This window comes from Malaclemys terrapin, chromosome 11 (genome assembly GCF_027887155.1).
Source record: "Malaclemys terrapin pileata isolate rMalTer1 chromosome 11, rMalTer1.hap1, whole genome shotgun sequence".
NCBI classification, from domain to species: Eukaryota; Metazoa; Chordata; order Testudines; family Emydidae; genus Malaclemys; species Malaclemys terrapin.
In genome coordinates, this window is record NC_071515.1 from 42122274 (window position 1) to 42141963 (window position 19690).

Sequence of the window (19690 nt, forward strand, 5' to 3'; positions counted from 1 at the left end):
CACAGGAGAAACGCTGAATTCTGAATTTAGATTTTAGCACAAACACAGAATGTCCAATTTACTTTTTAAATTGGTTCAGCTGACATTTTCTACGTTGCATACCTTTTATATTATTATAAACAGGTTTTTGCATTTTAAAAAGGCATTTAAGCAAATCATTTTTCACACAAGGAACATATTCATTTGTTGAGCTAAACAGAGCGACAAGAAAACCTCAACTGTGTACCCTTATATACAATAGAGTGTATAGATTATAGTACACTCCATGTAAATATAACTGTTTTCTATTTTGAAATTATACATAAAAATGAAGTTACTCTTTCACATTAGCTAAATATTCTACTTACAATGTCAACAAGACCCAAGAAAATCATTAAACAATTATGAAACAAAATGCAACTAAAGTATTCTTTAAAAAATTCAAATAATTTTCCATTAATTTAATTGACTAGTTTGTTTCATAAATAAAGGCAACAGTGGTTAGTTTTTATGGATATATAATAGACACAACAGGGCTGTGAATCTTTACTGTGACATGACTGTATTTGAATCAGCAAAATATTTGTATGAAAGCTTTAAATATTTGGAATCAATAAATGAAATTGTTCAGAAGAGGATTAAAATGTTACTCAGAATTAACAAAAAATCATCATTAGAAACTATATCAAAACCAAAAACTTTCTTTTACCAGTTAAGGTTGCTATGTTAAATTATAACAATATATTTACCCTTTGCATCACTTACAAAATCAGGAAGTGATTAATTAAGGATATGATAGGGCTCATCAATCTATAGATGCACCAGGGCTCTGTTTGGTGCACAGCTGAGGAAAGGGAGGAGAAAAGTGGGTGGCATTAGGCCACCTTTCTTCTCATTCACTTATCCCTGATCATGGGCATTGCCTAAGGGCCATTATGCGGGCAGCGATAATCAGCATGCAATCCATGCAAAAAGGAGGGGAAGACTGAGGGAACAGGACTGGCTGGAAGTGGGCGGTACAAAGCTGATAGAGCTGGGTTTACACAATCAGGTGAATCCCTATGCAAGCAAAATCTCCAGCTGCACTTTTTTACGGTAGCTTTAAGTTCCCTTTACGCTGCCAAAGAGGCACAAAGGACAACTGGCATAGGACAGAACCTGGTCCATAAGTCTTATACTGTCCACTTTATTCTTATCAATGCATATTTCACCACAACACAGCCTTGACTCTGACCCATGATTTTTATCATCTTGATTTCAATTTCCAAACATTTTAAAGGGACAGTATTAAACAGGAAACATTATCAGTTTTGTTTTAAAAACTATGTATCATTGTTCTTTCTTGTACATATATGGACAGATCTTGCAGTCGTACCCTTGGAAGCAGACATTTGTGCCCCTACTGAGGCCCACTGAAGTCAGTGGTGCACTGGGTGGGGGTACGAACCCAGGTGTAGGAATCCAATTGCAGGATAAGGCCTTTCGTTGAAAAAGAAAAGTGTATAACTTAACTTATTTACAAAAAACCCGGTGTGTGTGGATTTGCATTTAAAACGGAATCAATGTGTTTTAAGAAGAACTGTATGCTGCAGTTCTCTTTTGAGATTACTGATGACAGAACAGTATTTATTTCGGGAATTAATGTGCATTAGGATGCAATTTTTTTTTTCAAACCCGTGATAAAGAGTAAATGGTTAGGCTATTATGCAGGCAGTTTAAGATTTATGATACTGTACCTTAAACTGGTCATTTCCTTGCTTTCCAGTATTTCAGTTTTGCACATGATAACTCAGTAAACTGTTGCCACTAAGCAACCATAATTGGGTTTTAAAAGAAATTGATGCTGATCAAATATTAAATATTAGCATTCGCATTTTAACAAAATCCTGAAGTTCATAGCTAAACTGCTTAAATTTTCCTTTTGTTTTTATAACACTCTAAGGCAGTGGTCACCACTCGTAGATCACAATTGACTGGTCGATCCTGGAACCTCTGCCAGTTGATCGCAATCCCTGGCCGCTAAAAGTCCGGCAGCACAGCGGGGCTAAGGCAGGCTCCCTGCCTGCCCCGGCCCCATTCCGCTCCCAGAAGTGGCCAGCACATCCCTGCAGCCTCCCCAGGGGGTTGGGGGGGGGTGGAGGCAGGGATCTCCACACACAGCTCCCGTCTACAAGCACCACCCCCGCAGCTCCCATTGGCCGGGAACAGAGAACTGTGGCCAATGGGAGCTGTGGGGCAGGGCTTGCAGGCAGGAGCACCACGCGGAGCCGTGTGCACCCCTCCCCCCATGGGCCGCAGGGGTGTGTTGGCCACTTTCGGGAGCAGCGTGGGGCTGGGGCAGGCAGGGAGCCTGCTTTAGCCCCGCTGCACCGCCGACCGGGAGCCCCCTGAGGTAAATGCCATCAGGCAGGGGCCCACACCCCAACCCCCAGCCCTAAGCCCCTTCTCAGAGACAGCACCAAATACTCCTTCCTGCACCCCAAACCTCCTGTCCCATCCCTGACCCCCCTCCCGGAGCCAGCACCTCATACCTCCTCCTACACCCCAACACTCTGCCCCAGCCTGGAGCCCCCTCCTGCACCCAAACTCCCTCCCAGAACTTACACCCCTCATCCCCTCCCACACTCCAAACCCCTTGGCCCCAGCCCAGAGCCTGCAACCCCCTGCCCCAGCCCGGTGAAAATGAGTGAGGATGGGGGAGAGCGAGCAACAGGGGAGGACGGAGTGAGCAGGGTGGGGCTTTGAGGAAGGGGTTGAGTCTCAGGGAAGGGGCAGGGTAGATCCTGGATTGCACTTAAATTCAAAAAGTAATCTTGTGCGTAAAAAGGTTGGAGACCACTGCTCTAAGGGTACAGCTATTCATCACTGTGTGGAAACCATTGCTCTTCTGTCAAACTTCACCTGCTCAGCCACACTAGAGTAGCTTCCTGCCTGTCCAAGAAAAGGTTGCTAGTCCTCATACTAGTATGTCACATCATTACTATTTAACATTTTCCTATTTCTCAAGGAGAAAATAACTAGCTGCAGTACCATAAAAGAAAACTTTGTAACATGGGAGGAAAGAAGATATTATGCTGAATGAGCTAGACTCAAAGAAATTAAACAGGCTCTTTGATTAGCAAATTCTATTTTGCTTTAATTGCATTTTTTCCCACACAAGTAAGTCTGTAAGAATAGCACTCTGTAGCCATAACAACTTGTGTTGAGAGCCAGTCAGCTCTCCCATATTAAGTAGGCTCAGGCCCAATCAATACATAAATGGGTGACCTATGGGAAGATATGTTGACTATTCAGTAAGCAACACCTCATTCCTTTGAGTCAGTGCTAAGCCAATGCCCCAACACGGTGGTTGTGTCCCTTGATAATGGAGATGTGGTCCTTCAGAGGATATGCAGAACTCAGGTCCTATCTCTCCACCTCATTAGCCTAGCTATTCTTATTTAACCCTTGTCTCCTAAGGTCCATTCCGACACAGATAGTTCACTTCACACAACTAGTGATGTTATGACAAGTTTCACAATAATGTGTGTTTTTCTTAAAGCTCTAGCGGTTGGAGTTATGTGAATACATGTGAAACTCAGAATTCATTAAGAAACAAAAACAAACACAAAACAACCCCCTCCCTAAAATTCTAGCTCTGATTGTCCTAGAGTGAAAAATGTGACCCGAGGGCACCCTACATGTTGAAAAAACAGAAAATAAAAAGAACCCAAACTTTATTATTATTTTTTAAATCTCATGATTTTGGTGGGTTTTACTAATTATTTTTTGGGGCACTATTACTAATAACAAATGCAAAAGGAACAGTCAAAATAGCTTAATGGACCTACCTAGCTACAGAATACATGAAGAGAAAATCATTGTCTGGTGATCCAGGAGTCTTACTGTAGTCTGTATATTTCTTCTGGGTCGTACTTTTTATATCTTTCATTACAGATTCCATTTCCTTACTAAGATTGGTTTCAGACTACGAAAAAAGAAAAGGCATTAATAGGTTAATTTACTCATCTGGAGAAAAGCAATATACAATTACAAAGCTTAACATTGTCAGTATAGCTATACACAATAACATTTATGTGTTATATGAAAAATATGTATTAACAGCTGCTATCATACTTTTTTGTCTAGTAGAAAGGTATATTCTGAATAGGCAGGGAGATGGACAAAGCAATTTCACTGTTTTGTCTACATAATGTACAGAATTTTTAGTCTGTGCTATCCTAAAGTCAAGTCAATGGGGCATATGGATTGTGCAACAAGTACATGAAAATAACACATTTAAAATTGCAATCCTTAGCAAATGGAAGTATTGTTACTCTGAAATACCTTTTAAATAGAGGTATTTCCTATGAGATTGGAAGACTAACATGATTTTACAGATTTAATTACATTGAATGACATTATAAAGCAGCTATATTATGTATGAGTAGATGTAAATTGTTATCTTTGCAAAACAAATAATCCATACGATTACATGTTCTGAACATACTTTAAATAGCTTCCAGTTATAAGGGATTCATGTTTTACATTGAAAAAATATAGTGAGCTTCATAAAATACGATTCAGTTCTATGTAAATTACAAGAATGAATTGAATTAAATGAATAAGAAAAATTCATTCAAAAAATAAACTTTTCAATTAATAATATTTTGGTCATAACTCTGTTTTTATTTGGTTACATTTAATCCATTAAAAATAGTACAATTTTCCCATACAGAAAGAGGAGGAAAAATGTGGCTTTATAATTTAAATAAGTCACAGAAAGAAATATGAAACAAAGTTGAAAGATAGAGGCAAATTAACAAGGATCTTTCTGCCTTACACTGATGCTTACTGGGAAAGTTCCCAGCTGTTCTTGAAGCTCTTCCACCTCTTTTATAAGATCTTGCATACTCTTGTTACTATGACATTGTAAAAGGCTTCTTTCCACATTGTTTCCAGGATAACAAGGAAGAACACTGTTTGCAAATTGCCTACAGAGGGGACAGGTAAATTCTCCTTTGTCCACAGAAAAACCCTGGAGGACCTGGTCATTCTAAAAAATAAATAAAAAAAAAGGTAGATACATATGAACTCAGTGAAGATGACAATTGTGTTCTTGAAATTTTATAGACAATATCTCACAGATAAAAATATAGACAATATCTCACAGATAAAAATATAGACCATCTACAAATAACTGAAAACCAAGAATGATACAAATATGTGCTTAATTTTGTAAGAGCACTCTAATTACTAAGACTGTCTCATGATATCCCCATAATTTACAAGTATTCCAGAATGTCCAAGACAATCCCATAGTTAATATGTCCCACAGTTAAAGGAGAGATATTCCTGCTGTTCCCATATCACAAAAACAGTGATTGTATCATCTCTAACTGACACTCCGATTTGCTTGAACAAATTCTGCGTGGGACATGGATAGGGTACCATATCTCATAAATAAAAAAAGAGGACCCTCCACGGGCCCTGGCCCCGCCCATTTTCCCACCCCCTAGCCCCGCCCCAACTCCGCCCCCTCCTCCCTCCCACTCCCAGCCAGGGGGAAAGGGCTGCCCCAGCGCTACCGGCTTCAGGGTTTGCCGGGCAGCCCCCAGACCCTGCGCCCCCGGCTGGCGCTTCCCCAGCGCAGCTGGAGCCCGGGAGGGGAAGCGCCCAGCCGGGGGCGCAGGGTCTGGAGGCTGCCCGGCAAACCGTGAAGCCGGTAGCGCTTGGGCTTCGGGCAGCCCCTATGCCTCCGGACCCTGCGCCCCCAGCCGGGCACTTCCCCTCCCGGGCTCCAGCGGCGCAGGGTCCGGAGGCACGGGGGCTGCCCGAAGCCGGTAGCTCCCGGGCAGCCCGGCTCTTAAACAGAGCCGAAGAGGAGCAGAGCCTCCAGCCGCGGCAGCTCTGCTCCTCCCCGACTCTTCGGCTCTGTTTAAGAGCCGGGCTGCCCGAGCGCTACCGGCTTCGGGCAGCCCCCGTGCCTCCGGGCCCTGCACCGCCGGAGCCCGGGAGGGGAAGTGCCCGGCTGGGGGCGCAGGGTCTGGAGGCACGGGGGCTGCCCGAAGCCGGTAGCGCTCGGGCAGCCCGGCTCTTAAACAGAGCCGAAGAGTCGGGGAGGAGCAGAGCCGCCATTTTCCCGGACATGTTCGGCTTTTTGGCAATTCCCCCCGGACGGGGGTTTGACTGCCGAAAAGCCGGACATGTCCGGGAAAAAGAGGACGTATGGTAACCCTAGACATGGAGCACTCACCAGAGGACTTCTCCTACTCTGCTTGATTCCTGTTATTTCAGGCAGAACAAGGAGCAATATAGAATTACAAAGCTTAACATTGTCAGTATAGGTATACGCTATACCAGCAACAGAGAACCCTGTGACATTGCAGAACGCCTTCCATCACTGGGAAATAGTGGGGCTAGTGTGGGGGGAAGGGGTTAAAGTGGCTTTTAATGTTTGGTTTTTATTGCTGATTGTTAGCAACTGCCTTAGAGTTTGAAAGTTTCCCTTATTAACTTTATTACTATCCATCTGGCAAAAGGCAAATTTACTTATCAGGAATGGGAAATACCTGAAGTTACTGTCTCAGTATAAATACATTCTTGAACTTAGTTCACACTATAGTCCAGAGACCAAGAACCTAGCCATTGGAGGGCATCATGCCAGATGGAACGGCTCAGTTCCTCTCCACTACAACAAATCTCAATGGACTCTAAAGCAATACGGAAGAGGAGTGTGGAGCTATAAGGGGAAGGGGAGAAAGCTTCAGAGAGCTTCAGTTACTGTACGTAACTTCCCATTTTCACCTTCACAAAGTGCCTCATCAGATCCCCACTCCTGAGAGCACTGCAGGAATAGTGCTGACTAAGTGTAATTTGAGCTTCAAACAGGTAGTCCTGGTACTGAGACAGTCTCCAGCAAACTGACAGAATTACCTTTGTAACTTTCTGGGTCCCTGACTAGTTAGAGTAAGTTTGAATAAAAAGTTTTATCCATGAAATGGGAATGCAGTTTTCAACCAAAATTTACTAGACATACAGTATATGCATAGCATAATTACAATATTTTTAAACAGTGAGATTAATTTGTTCAACTTTTCTTCTTTATATTTGCTTTGGTAGGTCAACATAATTAGATATAAAGTCAATTTTTTACAAAAAATGTAAAGAAGAAATAAAAAGGAGATGTTAAAAGTACACTGTTTGGAAGATGATCAAAAAAGCCTAGCACATCAATGTAGAAAATAAAAAGGACTAAGTCTTGCTTCCATTTAAACTAGTGGTAAGCTCCCATTGACTTCAATGGGAGCAAGATCAGGTGCAAACAATACAAGACAGTTTTTGGAATTGCAGATCAACTTACTCTTAATGATTCCATGTAAGATTTATGACAATCTATGTGTAACGTATGACCACAAGTTTGTACATAAACACCTCCTTCCCAGCCTATAGACACTGCTTGCAGACAGGAACTCTTTAAAAAAAAAAAATGTACATGATATTATTCAACAGACATTTCCAACTAAAATGTATACATGTGTTGTTCAATAAATATTTCTTTCACTTTTATAGGTCTTAGTTATAATAATCCTTCCACTATAGACCTATTGCTGTGCTTTGCATTGAAAAGCAAATTTAAGCTCTTATTATAGCTATAATACTGCAAACGTTTGTCTCCCAGGACGGTGATAGAATTAAGGAGGAATAAAATGCATATAGAGTTCACATAGATTTTACCGTGTTAAAGCATTCATAGTTATACTGAAGGTAAGTGTCACAATGTAGTTCTTGCAATTTTATTTCTGAACTTCTAATACGCTCCACTCCCCTAAGTTACACATTATTTCAGCACCAAAGCAATCTTTTTAAAAGAATCTCTGACATTCACTGTATTCAGAGAGCTTTTAAAGTCCATTCTGCTGTAAAACTACAAACTTTTTCCTGCTTCAGAAAAGCGGACGCCAATATATTTCATTCAACATGAGCAATACAATGATGCCATAAGGCTTTGAACATAACATATATCATATACATTAATAAAATGTCCACAGTTGCATAATTAAATATCTATCCCATTTTAATTCAATTCAAAAACTTCAATTCTCTTGCTAACTGATTAGCAATACAGTTAGGAATACAGTACAAGATGAAAAAAGGCATTAAGTGGCACAATAATTCAGTGTATCAACTTTTGGGCTGTGGAGATCTGAAGTCAAACCTTGGCCACATCAAAGAACTACACAATTTGGTGAATGGTACTCTAACTCAAGAAATGATCAGCTGGAAAAACAGAGAGTTATGATGAGAAACTTTTATAATACATGCATGTAATATATCTAGTTATAATCAGTTTTATTACTTCTCATTTCATGAACAACAGTTTCAATCACAAAATTAAAATGCATGTATTGCATTTACACAAAAACCTTGTCCTAATAGTGAAGAGAGAACAGTAAAAATGACCAGCAAAAATACCTGTTTTAGCCCTAAGACAGACTTGCCTTGCAATGATTTATAATGGAGAATGTAAAAATAACATAGTGGTGGTTTGCTTTTTTTGGTGCTAGAACACCTCTCTTTTTCTGCAATTGAGCATATAGGACATTCTTCTATTTTACCGGCTCCAATTTGATTTTATAACATTTTATAGCTCTCCAAGGCCTGAATCTATCACCTTAACCATAACACAGTCTTTCTTCTTCCTGCTGGCCCCCACCTGATTGAGGGACAGGTTGGGTGGTGAATCAAGTGAGATTATATAGTGAACTAGGATGAGTCCCAGAATACAGTGGCCTCATTCACTGAGAAAGCTCATTGTCTGCAGCCAGAGAGATTGGTGTCTGCATCATTTATTACATAAAAGGGATGGTGCAGATAGTGAATAAGGCAGGAGTCCACAGGAAGAGGAAGGATAATCAAGAGATGTAGATTTTACTGCCAGTTCAACCACAGACCTTCATCAAATAACACATTCTCTATGCCTCAGTTCTCCCAAATGAAATGGTGATACCACATTTTTACCTGTACTGAACAGGAGTTACATTAGGACAAAGTTATTAATATTTGTGAGGCAATCAAAAATGATAAACACCACTGAAAAATCTATCAAGAAAAATTCCTGCTTCTGAGCCAGATGTGGATTTTATGCAGTGAATAAGGTACAGGGCCTCACACAAACAAAAGGCTTCCTTAAAGTCCTGCTTCCTTCCACATGCACCTTACTAGATCATGTTCCACAATCTCCCTACCTATTAAAATTGAAATTCCATTAAACTTTCTTATGTGTGCATGTGCAAATCCCTTAGAACAGTGAGAGAGAGCTTACTCAGGGGAAGTCTGCACACAATTGATACATACGCATGCACGTGAAGTGCCACTGGAAAGTTGGCAGATTGTTAGTTTTGTCATATGACAATAAATCAGTGTGAATACACAAAGTAAGATTTTTAAACATTTTTAACTTCAATAAATCAAAAGAGAATTTTTACCACAACATGTGTAAACAACAAAGGACCAATATATGAACTAGGGATTACCTATCTGCCAAATTTCAAGATTTTAACAGCTTCTAAGGGTCTAGAATTGTGGGTTGATTATTTCTTTTAAGTTTTCCCACAGTTGAAAAAACACTATTTCTCTCCCCCCCCCCCCCCCCCCCAGCCCCCGACACACACTTTCCATTCTTAAAAATAGCTCGGCCATTTTTCCCTGACTGAGCAAATACACCAAATTTCAGCCAAAAAAGGTAAAACTTTAAGAAAAAACTTTAAATGACCTTCTTTTGCACTGTATAGTATATGGCTTTTGAAACAGTGTTTATGTTTTTCTTCAAGTGGAAGAGTATGGATCCTATTTTGTATCTTACAATTTTCACAACTAAGTAAAATCATCCTTCTGTCTCCTGAAATCTTCTGCAGTACTTGTCATTACGGGAAGGACACCTACCGCTGAGGGCACAGCTGATCAACAAAAGGATTTCTTATTGCTTAGCTCAGCGGAACAAGCCACTCAAGACACTAACAGATGTTTCTGTTTTTATGCCAATAAGAAATTTAAGGATTTGTTCTTTCATGCAGAGACATTTTTAGCACAGTAGTGATCTAGAAACTTGAAAGCAGAAACAACTAATCCAACTAATGTCTGAATTGAAACCAGAGTTTTTTAGAGCAGAAAGTATTAAGCCACTGAGTCATTACAGTAGCTTTTAGATTATTTTACAAACACTCAATGTAGCCTCACAGGAAGGGAGAAATCTGATTGATCATGAAGTTACACTTCCATAAGGTCGAGTTTAGATAAAATACACTTTTCACCAAATCCTCCAACATTTGTATCATGAGAAAAGCATACAGATATAGATTACATACATTTTTTTAAAACATTTCACTGGGGAATAACTGTCCACTTGCAGTTTGAAACACTGCCAGACAAAGACCCACAGTTATATTAACCAAGTAAACATTTACCAAGTTTTGCACTTTGTTAACAGGTTTCCTTCTGAGCTTGACAAAAGCAATATATTATTAATCGCAACAGGTCAAAGTAAGTGCATTACTGTCATTCTTTGGTGAGTATTTATAGCACAAGTATATTATGCTAGGGTTGAGTAGGGTGACCAGATGTCCCGATTTTGAGGTCTTTTTCTTATATAGGCTCCTATTACCCCCCAATCCTGGTCCCAATTTTTCACATTTGCTGCCTGGTCACCCTAGGGTTAACAAAATAGCAATATGAAATGAATGGTAACATCTAAATGATATAATACCATCATGGGGCTGACACAAGTCACAGAGTTAAGATGGCAGCGACTTTTCTGTTTAAAACCAGAGTTTCAGTGTTCTAAGCTCCACGTGTCTAGTTAGATCAGTTTGAAAACTGGTATGCCAGCAGAGGGTCCAGCGTTTGTGCTGCAAATCTTGGGTCACTGGATCCCAGGATTCGGAGATACAACCCCCTCCCCAGCAAATGACCTGTTTTTTAAAATGTTCACTCTTTTACAATACTTTTTTGTACAGAGACAAGGATAAAACTATAGGCGGTCTCTACATAAGTTATGACTGGGCTAGCCCTGCTGAGATCTAGTGTTCAGTACCAAGAACCCGCTCCAAAACCTAACAATTAATAAGTTATTAGACATTGTTTTTGGTTTTATGAGGAGGTGAACTGGGCTGCTGGGCGCAATGCACAGAATGTCACAGCAACTATGTGCAGAACCCAGACTGGAGCTGCGACATAGAGAAAGTATACCCAGTCACCTAGGGGAAAGTGCAGTGGGCTGACCATCTGACTCTTCTTGTTTTGATCCCTGTTAATATTTCAGTGTATTCTTATTAACCAGGCATTATATCTTTACCCTAGGTAGACAACTATCATTCCTTCATTCTGCAGAAAAAATAACCGGGAGGATGAAAAAGGTCACTTCTACCAGAACTGGAAATAGAACTGAGGTCTCTAATATGGCAAACCAAGTCTCATTCCCTTAGCCACACTATCTTTTGAAATGACATCCACTATTCCAGTATTGCAAGGATATTGTATGAAAATTTTAGCTTGCAGAGTTTCCACCAACCTATGCAGAATAATCTGCACAAGGAGAATTAGGCCCTAAACTAAAAAAACCAAGGAGCTTATCAAATTTAAATACTTTACACCATTCTTATTTCAATTAATTTTTCAAAAAACAAAAGGCAGAAATAAAATCAGGAAGTCCAGTTCTAAATACACTGCGCACAATTATTATACAACTGGTAATTCAATTCATGTTTTTACATAGCACTTTTAGAGATAATAGTACTGCCCTGCATCAATACTTACATCTTTAAAGTACCGCTGTAATGTTGTAAGCCTAACATCATGTACTGCTGCACATGTATCCGAAGGGTATATTTGCTCCTCTTCACTGGTAGGTAGTTTCTTTGGCTCAGTGCTATTGCGACATTGCCCCAAAACTATACATAGAAAAAAGATGAGCAAGAGTAAAATGGACAATGATATATGCCCAATGAAAAAAGATTAAATGAAAATTTACCCCAGGAAATTGTAGGTATAACCATATTTGTCAGATAAAAGGTTTTGTTTCTGTTGCTAACAGAAATGGTAGGAAAAAAATAAAGAAAAACTACTTTGTGAAAATAATGTCTTTTGCTCTATGCTCTGATGGAGTAAGTACATACTGTGTATACACTGCTAATTTTTACATTTTTCCTTTAATACCAGGTTCCTATGCTCTCATCAGGAGGTTTTCCTTTGGGATTATTCAAGAGAATTTGGAGGATTGGGAGGGTAAACAGGACGAGCCTCCTTCTCATCTCCAGCCCCACAGAAGAGGCCAAGTGTTTAGCTCTTTAAACCTACAGAGCTCTTTAAACCTACAGATCTGCATGATGCAAGGACCATCCATATGGAAGCATGTCTCCCTCATCCCCTTTCCCAGGCTCCATGAGGCACCTTAACAGTATGGTTTATGCTGTCAAGGACTCCTGGAACAGTGGCTCTTGCAATAATCCCCTTTTCATACCTGAAGAGGCTTGTAAAAGCACAACTAGTCCTGTAGGTCGATCTTCAGTGGAAGGGCCACTCTGTCCACAAATAACACAATCATACACAGCCTCAGAAACATGCTGTTCTGATGTGGCTATCTCCATGGCAATATCAGCATCTGGTGATTCTAAGAAAAACAGACAAGTTATGGAATAATTAAGAGGCAATAAACATCTTGCATATAGATCGGGATAAAAAGTCATTAATCCTGTTTCCAGGTAGAATATCATAGAAAAACACGGAAGACTACTTACACCTAACCCTGATACTTCAAAGTAGAATAGGTGCACATGCAGACTGTAAACTAGAGCCAAAACGCTGTAGAAAAGCAAAGACTACTCCCTCACAGAACTGAATGTTCACTACAAACTTATAAAGAGCCTTGGCTCTGAGATGCTGGTTTCTTTCACCTACTTAGGTTCTACATGAAAAACTCTGAAGAGCAGGGATGAAGGGTGATGAGTGTGAATCCATATCTATTGAAACCAGTTAATGGTAAGTAATCTTTACTTTCTCTAATTAGTGTCAGAATAAATTTCAATGTAAAACATGAATCCCTTATAACTGGAAGCTATTTAAAGTATGTTCAGAACATGTAATCGTATGGATTATTTGTTTTGCAAAGATAACAATTTACATCTACTCATACATAATATAGCACATTGCTCGCCCGCGCCACTTCTCACCGCCCCCATTGGCCCGGGACAGCGAACAGCGGCCAGTGGGGGCCGCGATTGGCCGAACCTGCCGCGTCAGCAGGTAAATAAAACTGGCCCGGCCCGCCAGGGTGCTTACCCTGGCGAGCCGCGTGCCAAACGTTGCCGACCCCTGGTCTATATCAATAAAAACTCCAGGCAAGATTTTCAAACCTAGGAGCTTGGAGGTATAGTAGACTCCTAATTTTATATTTAGGCATCTAAATAAGTAAATAAAACTGGCCCGGCCCGCCAGGGTGCTTACCCTGATGAGCCGCGTGCCAAATGTTGCTAACCCCTGATATAGACAGTGAAATCTCTCCCAGTGGTTTATCATCAATTTATTAAACTAAATGCAAGTGGAGTTTCACACACACGTAGAAAAGTATGGCAATTTTTTTTTTTAAAGGAACCTTTTGACTGTCAGAAGCCCAGACAAAAAAACTCCTTGGACAGGAATATGATTCACTGATATATCTATTAGATTAAATCTGACGATGCTTAAGGCCAAAACCACAGAGCCAAAATCTGTCAGAAGCTCTCAATGTCTCCTCTAAATAGGAGGACTAAAAATAGAACAGATAATCCTTACTGTCTTAAAAAGTGAAGATTGAGTATCTCCCAGGCAGGCAACCCTATACCAGTTGCTTCAGGGTGTTTGTGATCGACATTTTGCCCTTACAAGACGGGCACAGTTGAAACAGAGTTTTTCATGGCCATTGGAGATGGATTTACAGAGGGGGAGAGATCTTTACACCTGCTCCAGTTCCTTTATTCAAGCTACAAGGGCCAGAGCAGCATAAAGGGGGCCAAAAAGCCCTGGCTGCAGCTGGGGGAGGATTTCCATGGCACAGACACTACTTATGAGAGCTGTAAGGCTGCCTTATATGGATACCATTTCAAGCTGCGAGCGGAGGCGCATGTTCAGGGAAGGGCAGGATCACCCAGAGCAGTGGAGATTCCATGCAGCACTGCTGCCCATCAGGCAGCTCCCAGGGCTATCTAAGGTCAGCTGAAAGCTTCTCAAGGCCCCAAAGCAGTCCATTATTGGGAGGGCACAAAGGTGACTTAAAGCCACTTTAGTCAGCCCCTGGGCGGCTAGTTTTGTACTGTGCCTCTTAGATGTGCAGGACCGAATCTCACCTAGGGACTCTAAATGAAAACAAATAACAACTGGACGACCCAATGACATCAACAGGACTGTGACAACAGTGCACCTCCAACTCCAACATTTTAGTAAATTAACAACTAACTATACAAACGAGAGTTGGAGTTTTGAGAATGGAAAATAAAAACAGTCATAAAACGTAACAGCAGGAGAAGCAGAGAGAATTCTGAACTCATTTCTCCACAGACTGGAAAGAAGAACAAGAAAAAAAAAAAGGAGTGGTCTTGAGGAAACAGCATCTTAACATCTTGCACTGAACCTTTACTACTGCACAGAAGAATGAATGCTGCACCAATAGTCATTAATCTTCTAGAGGGTTCAAACTTCAATGTAAAGGGCTCACATGCACCCAAAAGAGCAAACTTGTACTGACACTATTTGAAGGACAGCATGAAGGTCTTCCTTAAACTGATCAAGTTTGCAAAAACATGGCTATGAATTGTTTAAAAAAACCTTAAAGCTAAAACTAACATGGACTTTAATCTTCTTGATTGAAATATGGAATTGCTGATCTAGTCATTGTACAACAAAATTATTTAAGTCATGAAGAAGAAAGCATTTTTACAGAGCGTTGATGAGATTTTCAGTAAGTCAAAATGGAGGCCTGATGATTATTCTAACCTTCCTCTCCTCTACCTCAGTAACATCAAGTCCTTTTGCTGATCACAGATTGAACAGAACTATTTTCAGAGTTTAACAATATCCTCAGTGGCCTACTGAGTATGGTGGATCCATGTAACAGAAGGCATAACAGGCATATCTGCAAAAATTACAAGCCACATTTTTCAAGAGATATTGCTTAAAAACAGAAATGTTTATTATTTAAAAGCGCTCCAAAGACAGTGATTCATCTATCATCAAGCAATAAACAAAAACAAAACTGTCCTTTTGCATTCTAAGTATTAGTGCAGGCCACTCAACTGAAATGTCTGAAGTATAATAGTGGTCACAAATAGTGTCTATTATAGTAAAGGTTGCAAGACAGTTTTGACCATAACTCTGTTTTCACTTGCTCATAACCTTCTCATGAAATTCAGATTTGGACTGCATTTTCCATGCTTAGTCTCTTCCCACAGATGATAGTGGCTGTTTGAAGTCATTTTTGAGTTATGGGAAAGTAAAATCAAACCAAAACACAACACACTTTTGCATTGTAAAAGAAAAGTTAACCATTCAGCTAAAACAGTTGAATGTGAAGTTGGCACGTAAAAAGTCCTTACTGAAGAGGCTTGTGCTTTGAGTAAGGTTTAAAAACATGGTTTTAATATAAGTATTTATAAATATTTTAAAATAGCATACTGATCGTGCTTTCATACAGGATTCTAGTCTATAAAGGTTCTTGGATTCCTATACCATGCTCAATGCTATAGTATCTGAGCCTTCCAGTACAGCAACTAACATTTGCCACATGCTTGTTATCTCATTTTCTTGCCAGTAGAAGGAAACGCATGCAGTGGAGTGTTTTTTTTTTTCTTTTTTTACTTTTTCAAAATATATTATAATGTACACACACAACACAAACATTTACAGATTTCTATGTTTGTTAGAGAAATCAAGGTCACAGAAGAGTGTCTTGCACTTAGAGTAGAAGGCAGTGAGGTTTGTGATGGTCATAAGTTCCTGTGGTCAATTTGATGCTAACGGTATGGTCGTATGGGTAAAGAATAGGTAGAGTTGTGTGTCATCTGCATATTGCTGGCATGTTGGTCCATGTCAGTTCCCTTAGTGGATGCAGGCAGATGTTGAACAGAACTGGAGAGAGAATCAATCCCTGTGAGACTCCGTAAGTGAGGGGCCCAGTTGCGAAGGTGTAATTTCCCATCACTGCTCATTGGGTGCATCCCTCCAACAAGCACTCAAACTATTTTAGCCCAGGACCCGTCTCCTCTCTCAGGTGAGAGGATTCACAACAATGTAAATACAGAATGCCAGTGACGTTTACATATCTTTCTTTAGGCACACACATTTCAAAATATCAGTATTTAGAATAGGATTGCTTATAAGTGTAAAAAGCAATAAAAGCATTTTCACTAAGAAGGCTTTGGAATAGCACTAAAATCAGTACAAGCTGCAGGATGAAAAAAACCATCATTTCCAAAATGATATTATTTTAATAGGTACTCATTCCATAATAATTCATTTTAATGTCAAATGAAAATGATAACCTTCAATATTTATATTCTTGAACACAGCAGTTCCACCTGAGGTGTTTATATTAATTTGGCTGAACCATTTCTCTAGCAGCCAAAATAATGATAAAAATTATGTCTAGTCACATAATGCAATAATTGAAATCACTGTTATAATTATCAAACGGCCTCTCTGTTCATTTGTAAATTATGCCCCCAGTTCTATTGATTTCCAGAATGATTTTTTTCCCCTTCTTCATCTTTTTGATGGATGTAACATGAATGTTTTTGAAGTACAAAAAGAAGGCTCATGATTCCCTCCTATTGTATTCCTTCGGTGCTGAAACGACTTTGTACTACTTTTTTTTTTTTTTTAAACTTAAATATCTGAATTTCCTTGCTGGAAAAATATAAATTTCCACAGACGACAGACTCGGAAGTTATTGAGAAGATTATATAATTGTTTAGATCAGAAATAGATATAATAATATTCAATATCTGGTTATTTGTTTCTTTAAAAGGGACTCTGTCCGAGTGAAGACTTTTTGTAGTATGCAATAATATTTACTTCATATAACAGATGGACCTTCTTGATATGATTTGGGATATCATACAAACAGTTATCAACAAACATGGAGGTAACCACTTTCCTCCAGGAAATCTGAGGATATGATAATCCTCCAAACAGCAGTTTTATTTTAGAACTTTGCTAAAGGAAGTAGTGAAAATAGTACACCCATAATCACAACAGTGTCAGTCAGCTATGCACCACCCTGGGAAACAGAATAGCACATTCAGAACTGGTGTTTATTGTCATAATGCCCAATATACCAATTCATAAGTCAGATATTTATCAAATGCCCATAAAGAGTGTGGTGTGAAAGATAGCTCACTACCCATTTATCTCTAATTTATACAAAAAATGGTATAAACATTTCCAAGTCTAAATGCAGTTTAAAACGCCTAGTGTATAAAAATAAATCATCAGTTGTCACAAAAGGAAGATATTTTAAGTTGTTGGGAGCTAACATTACAATGGGAAAGGAGGCCATAATATGCTGATTATTAATTTGTATGTGCACTTAATGAATACCATTGTAATATAATTTTTCCATATATTAGCAGAGAGCTAAATCAGTTTATGAAAAACAGTTTCCTTGCAATCCTTATTAGCCTATGGTTATTAAAATTGTGCAAACATTTATCACCATCTAGTGGCAGCATGATGAACAGTAAATGAAAAGCAAGCTATATAAATATTTTTCCCCACTCTGAAATTCAAAGTACTCCATTATACATTAGCTATCAGAGAAAGTGTGTGTGACATCAGTTATCATAAGGGGGAAACAGCAACACTAAAGTTGTTTTTAATTTTCAATATTTTTGGTGCCATTCTAAACAATGACTGACTGGCCAGGGGTTTGGGGTTGTTTTAGATTCTTTTTGTTGTTGTTTTACAACATGCCCTAGCTCCAAAAGCCAGAGGTGTGTGGAAAGGAAATAAGGGAAGTGTTCCTGCTCTCTCAATACTGTCAGATTTAAATAAAATATCACTTTCAATACAGCATGGTGTGTACATCAATTCAATATCCTTTCACAAGGAGGTGGAACACTAACACTGCAAAAAAAACCTGATTATCACTTACATATCTCAACTATTAATTGGCACATCCCAGATGTAACCTATATTTTTCAAGGCTCTTGTATATGGTGTGCTACCAATCGCTGTGTTAGTTTGGTGTAAGCAGGTTTTTTGCCTTTTCAGCTAATACTTTTCAAGATACTTATTGCATTCTGCTTGTCAGTCGTGATGACAGATGCAATTTCTATTGCCCTAGTTTCTGAGAAATGGTCAGCCTTGTCTCTTCATTTTTAAATCTTCCAGTGAATTAAAACCACATAAGGTTATCTAACATGAGAGCATTTTCGCCTTTTACTTCCTTCAAAGTTCTCATTTCCCTAACATGCATTTTTTAATATAAACAGGAAATTAAAATAGCTTAGATTTAGCAGTATTTGTTCGACAATTTACAGCAATATACTGTAACAAAAAAAAGTTATGCCTTTGATTTATTAGGCTCTGCTTCCCTCTGATTAGCACAAAACTCAGCCAGAGCCATTAGTGCACAATTTGGATGTCAGGATTCAGGCAGATTGTTGAAAAATACATATATTTTCACATTGCATGAACATAACAAAAATATTTTACTCCAGGGTTTGCTTGTTTTACAGTTGTTTGCAGGGACAAGTGTCAATATCTGGTACTTGTATCCACACTATGATAATCTATTTCTCAATAAAATTTGTCTTTAAAAAATGAAAATAAAACTAGCAAATTTCAAAAGTAAAATATAGATACTACTTTAAAGAATTTCAGAGCCACAGTTTCAAGACACAGTGATTTGTGCCAACATTGCTTCTAACAATGCAAATGACCAAAAGTAAGCTTGCTCCATAAACTTTTAGACGTGATGCAGGGCTCTTTTAGCCACTATTTAAAAAAAAAATAATAATAATTAAATACAATGGGGCTAGATCTTTGAATCCAAAAGACTGCTTACTATTCAAGTGAGAAGGCAATTTCCTGACTGACAGTGAAGGAAAAGTGGGTGAGGATACAAAACCTCGATAGTAATCATTAAAACAAAGCAAGATTTTTGTTTAAACAGACAAGATCATACTTAAGATTGCTGGTTCTGGCTAAATTAAAGGTCCCAGTTAGCTTCTGAGCTGAAGCCAAGTTTTCTGCTAAGAAAGCATCATCTATGTATGCTCCACACACTGCACTTACAGTTTCTGAGACTGTACTGTCCAAGAACAAAATTCACAAATACTGTTCCATTAGCCTAAAACTCCAAAGTCAGAATTAACCCAGGTTACACATATTTACATTTGAAGACAAGACTGGTGTATTTATTGGTGACACAGTAATTGCAGGTAATTAAGCATGTCTTTTGCTGTTAACTAACCAGAAAAAAGTAGTTTTGGGTCTATTCCAGAAGGGCATTTTTTAAAGTATACCATCAACTTCTGGCTTTACAATACTATTACACGATGACAGTATGGTAAGAAACCCGGGACAACAATCTTAAAATAAACATAGGGAGGAGGAAAGTGTAGCTTGTTTGGTAGAAAGGAGGGTTAGAAGAATATTCTGAGGGGGATTAGGAGAACTGAAAGGATTTTGGTAGTCTAGAAGA

The 19690-nt window shown here is 39.1% G+C and overlaps 1 protein-coding gene across 1 annotated transcript in view; it reads right to left on the bottom strand.

Moving 5' to 3' along the window:
* UBR3 (ubiquitin protein ligase E3 component n-recognin 3) overlaps positions 1-19690 on the bottom strand; it is a 217142-nt gene that overhangs the window by 58285 nt on the left and 139167 nt on the right. The window contains exons 26-30 of the mRNA XM_054043660.1: positions 12476-12625; positions 11773-11906; positions 7322-7432; positions 4802-5014; positions 3810-3946 (exon numbers count right to left, since the gene is read on the bottom strand). Of these exons, the coding sequence (XP_053899635.1) occupies positions 3810-3946; positions 4802-5014; positions 7322-7432; positions 11773-11906; positions 12476-12625 (745 nt within the window). The remainder of the gene's footprint in view (positions 1-3809; positions 3947-4801; positions 5015-7321; positions 7433-11772; positions 11907-12475; positions 12626-19690) is intronic.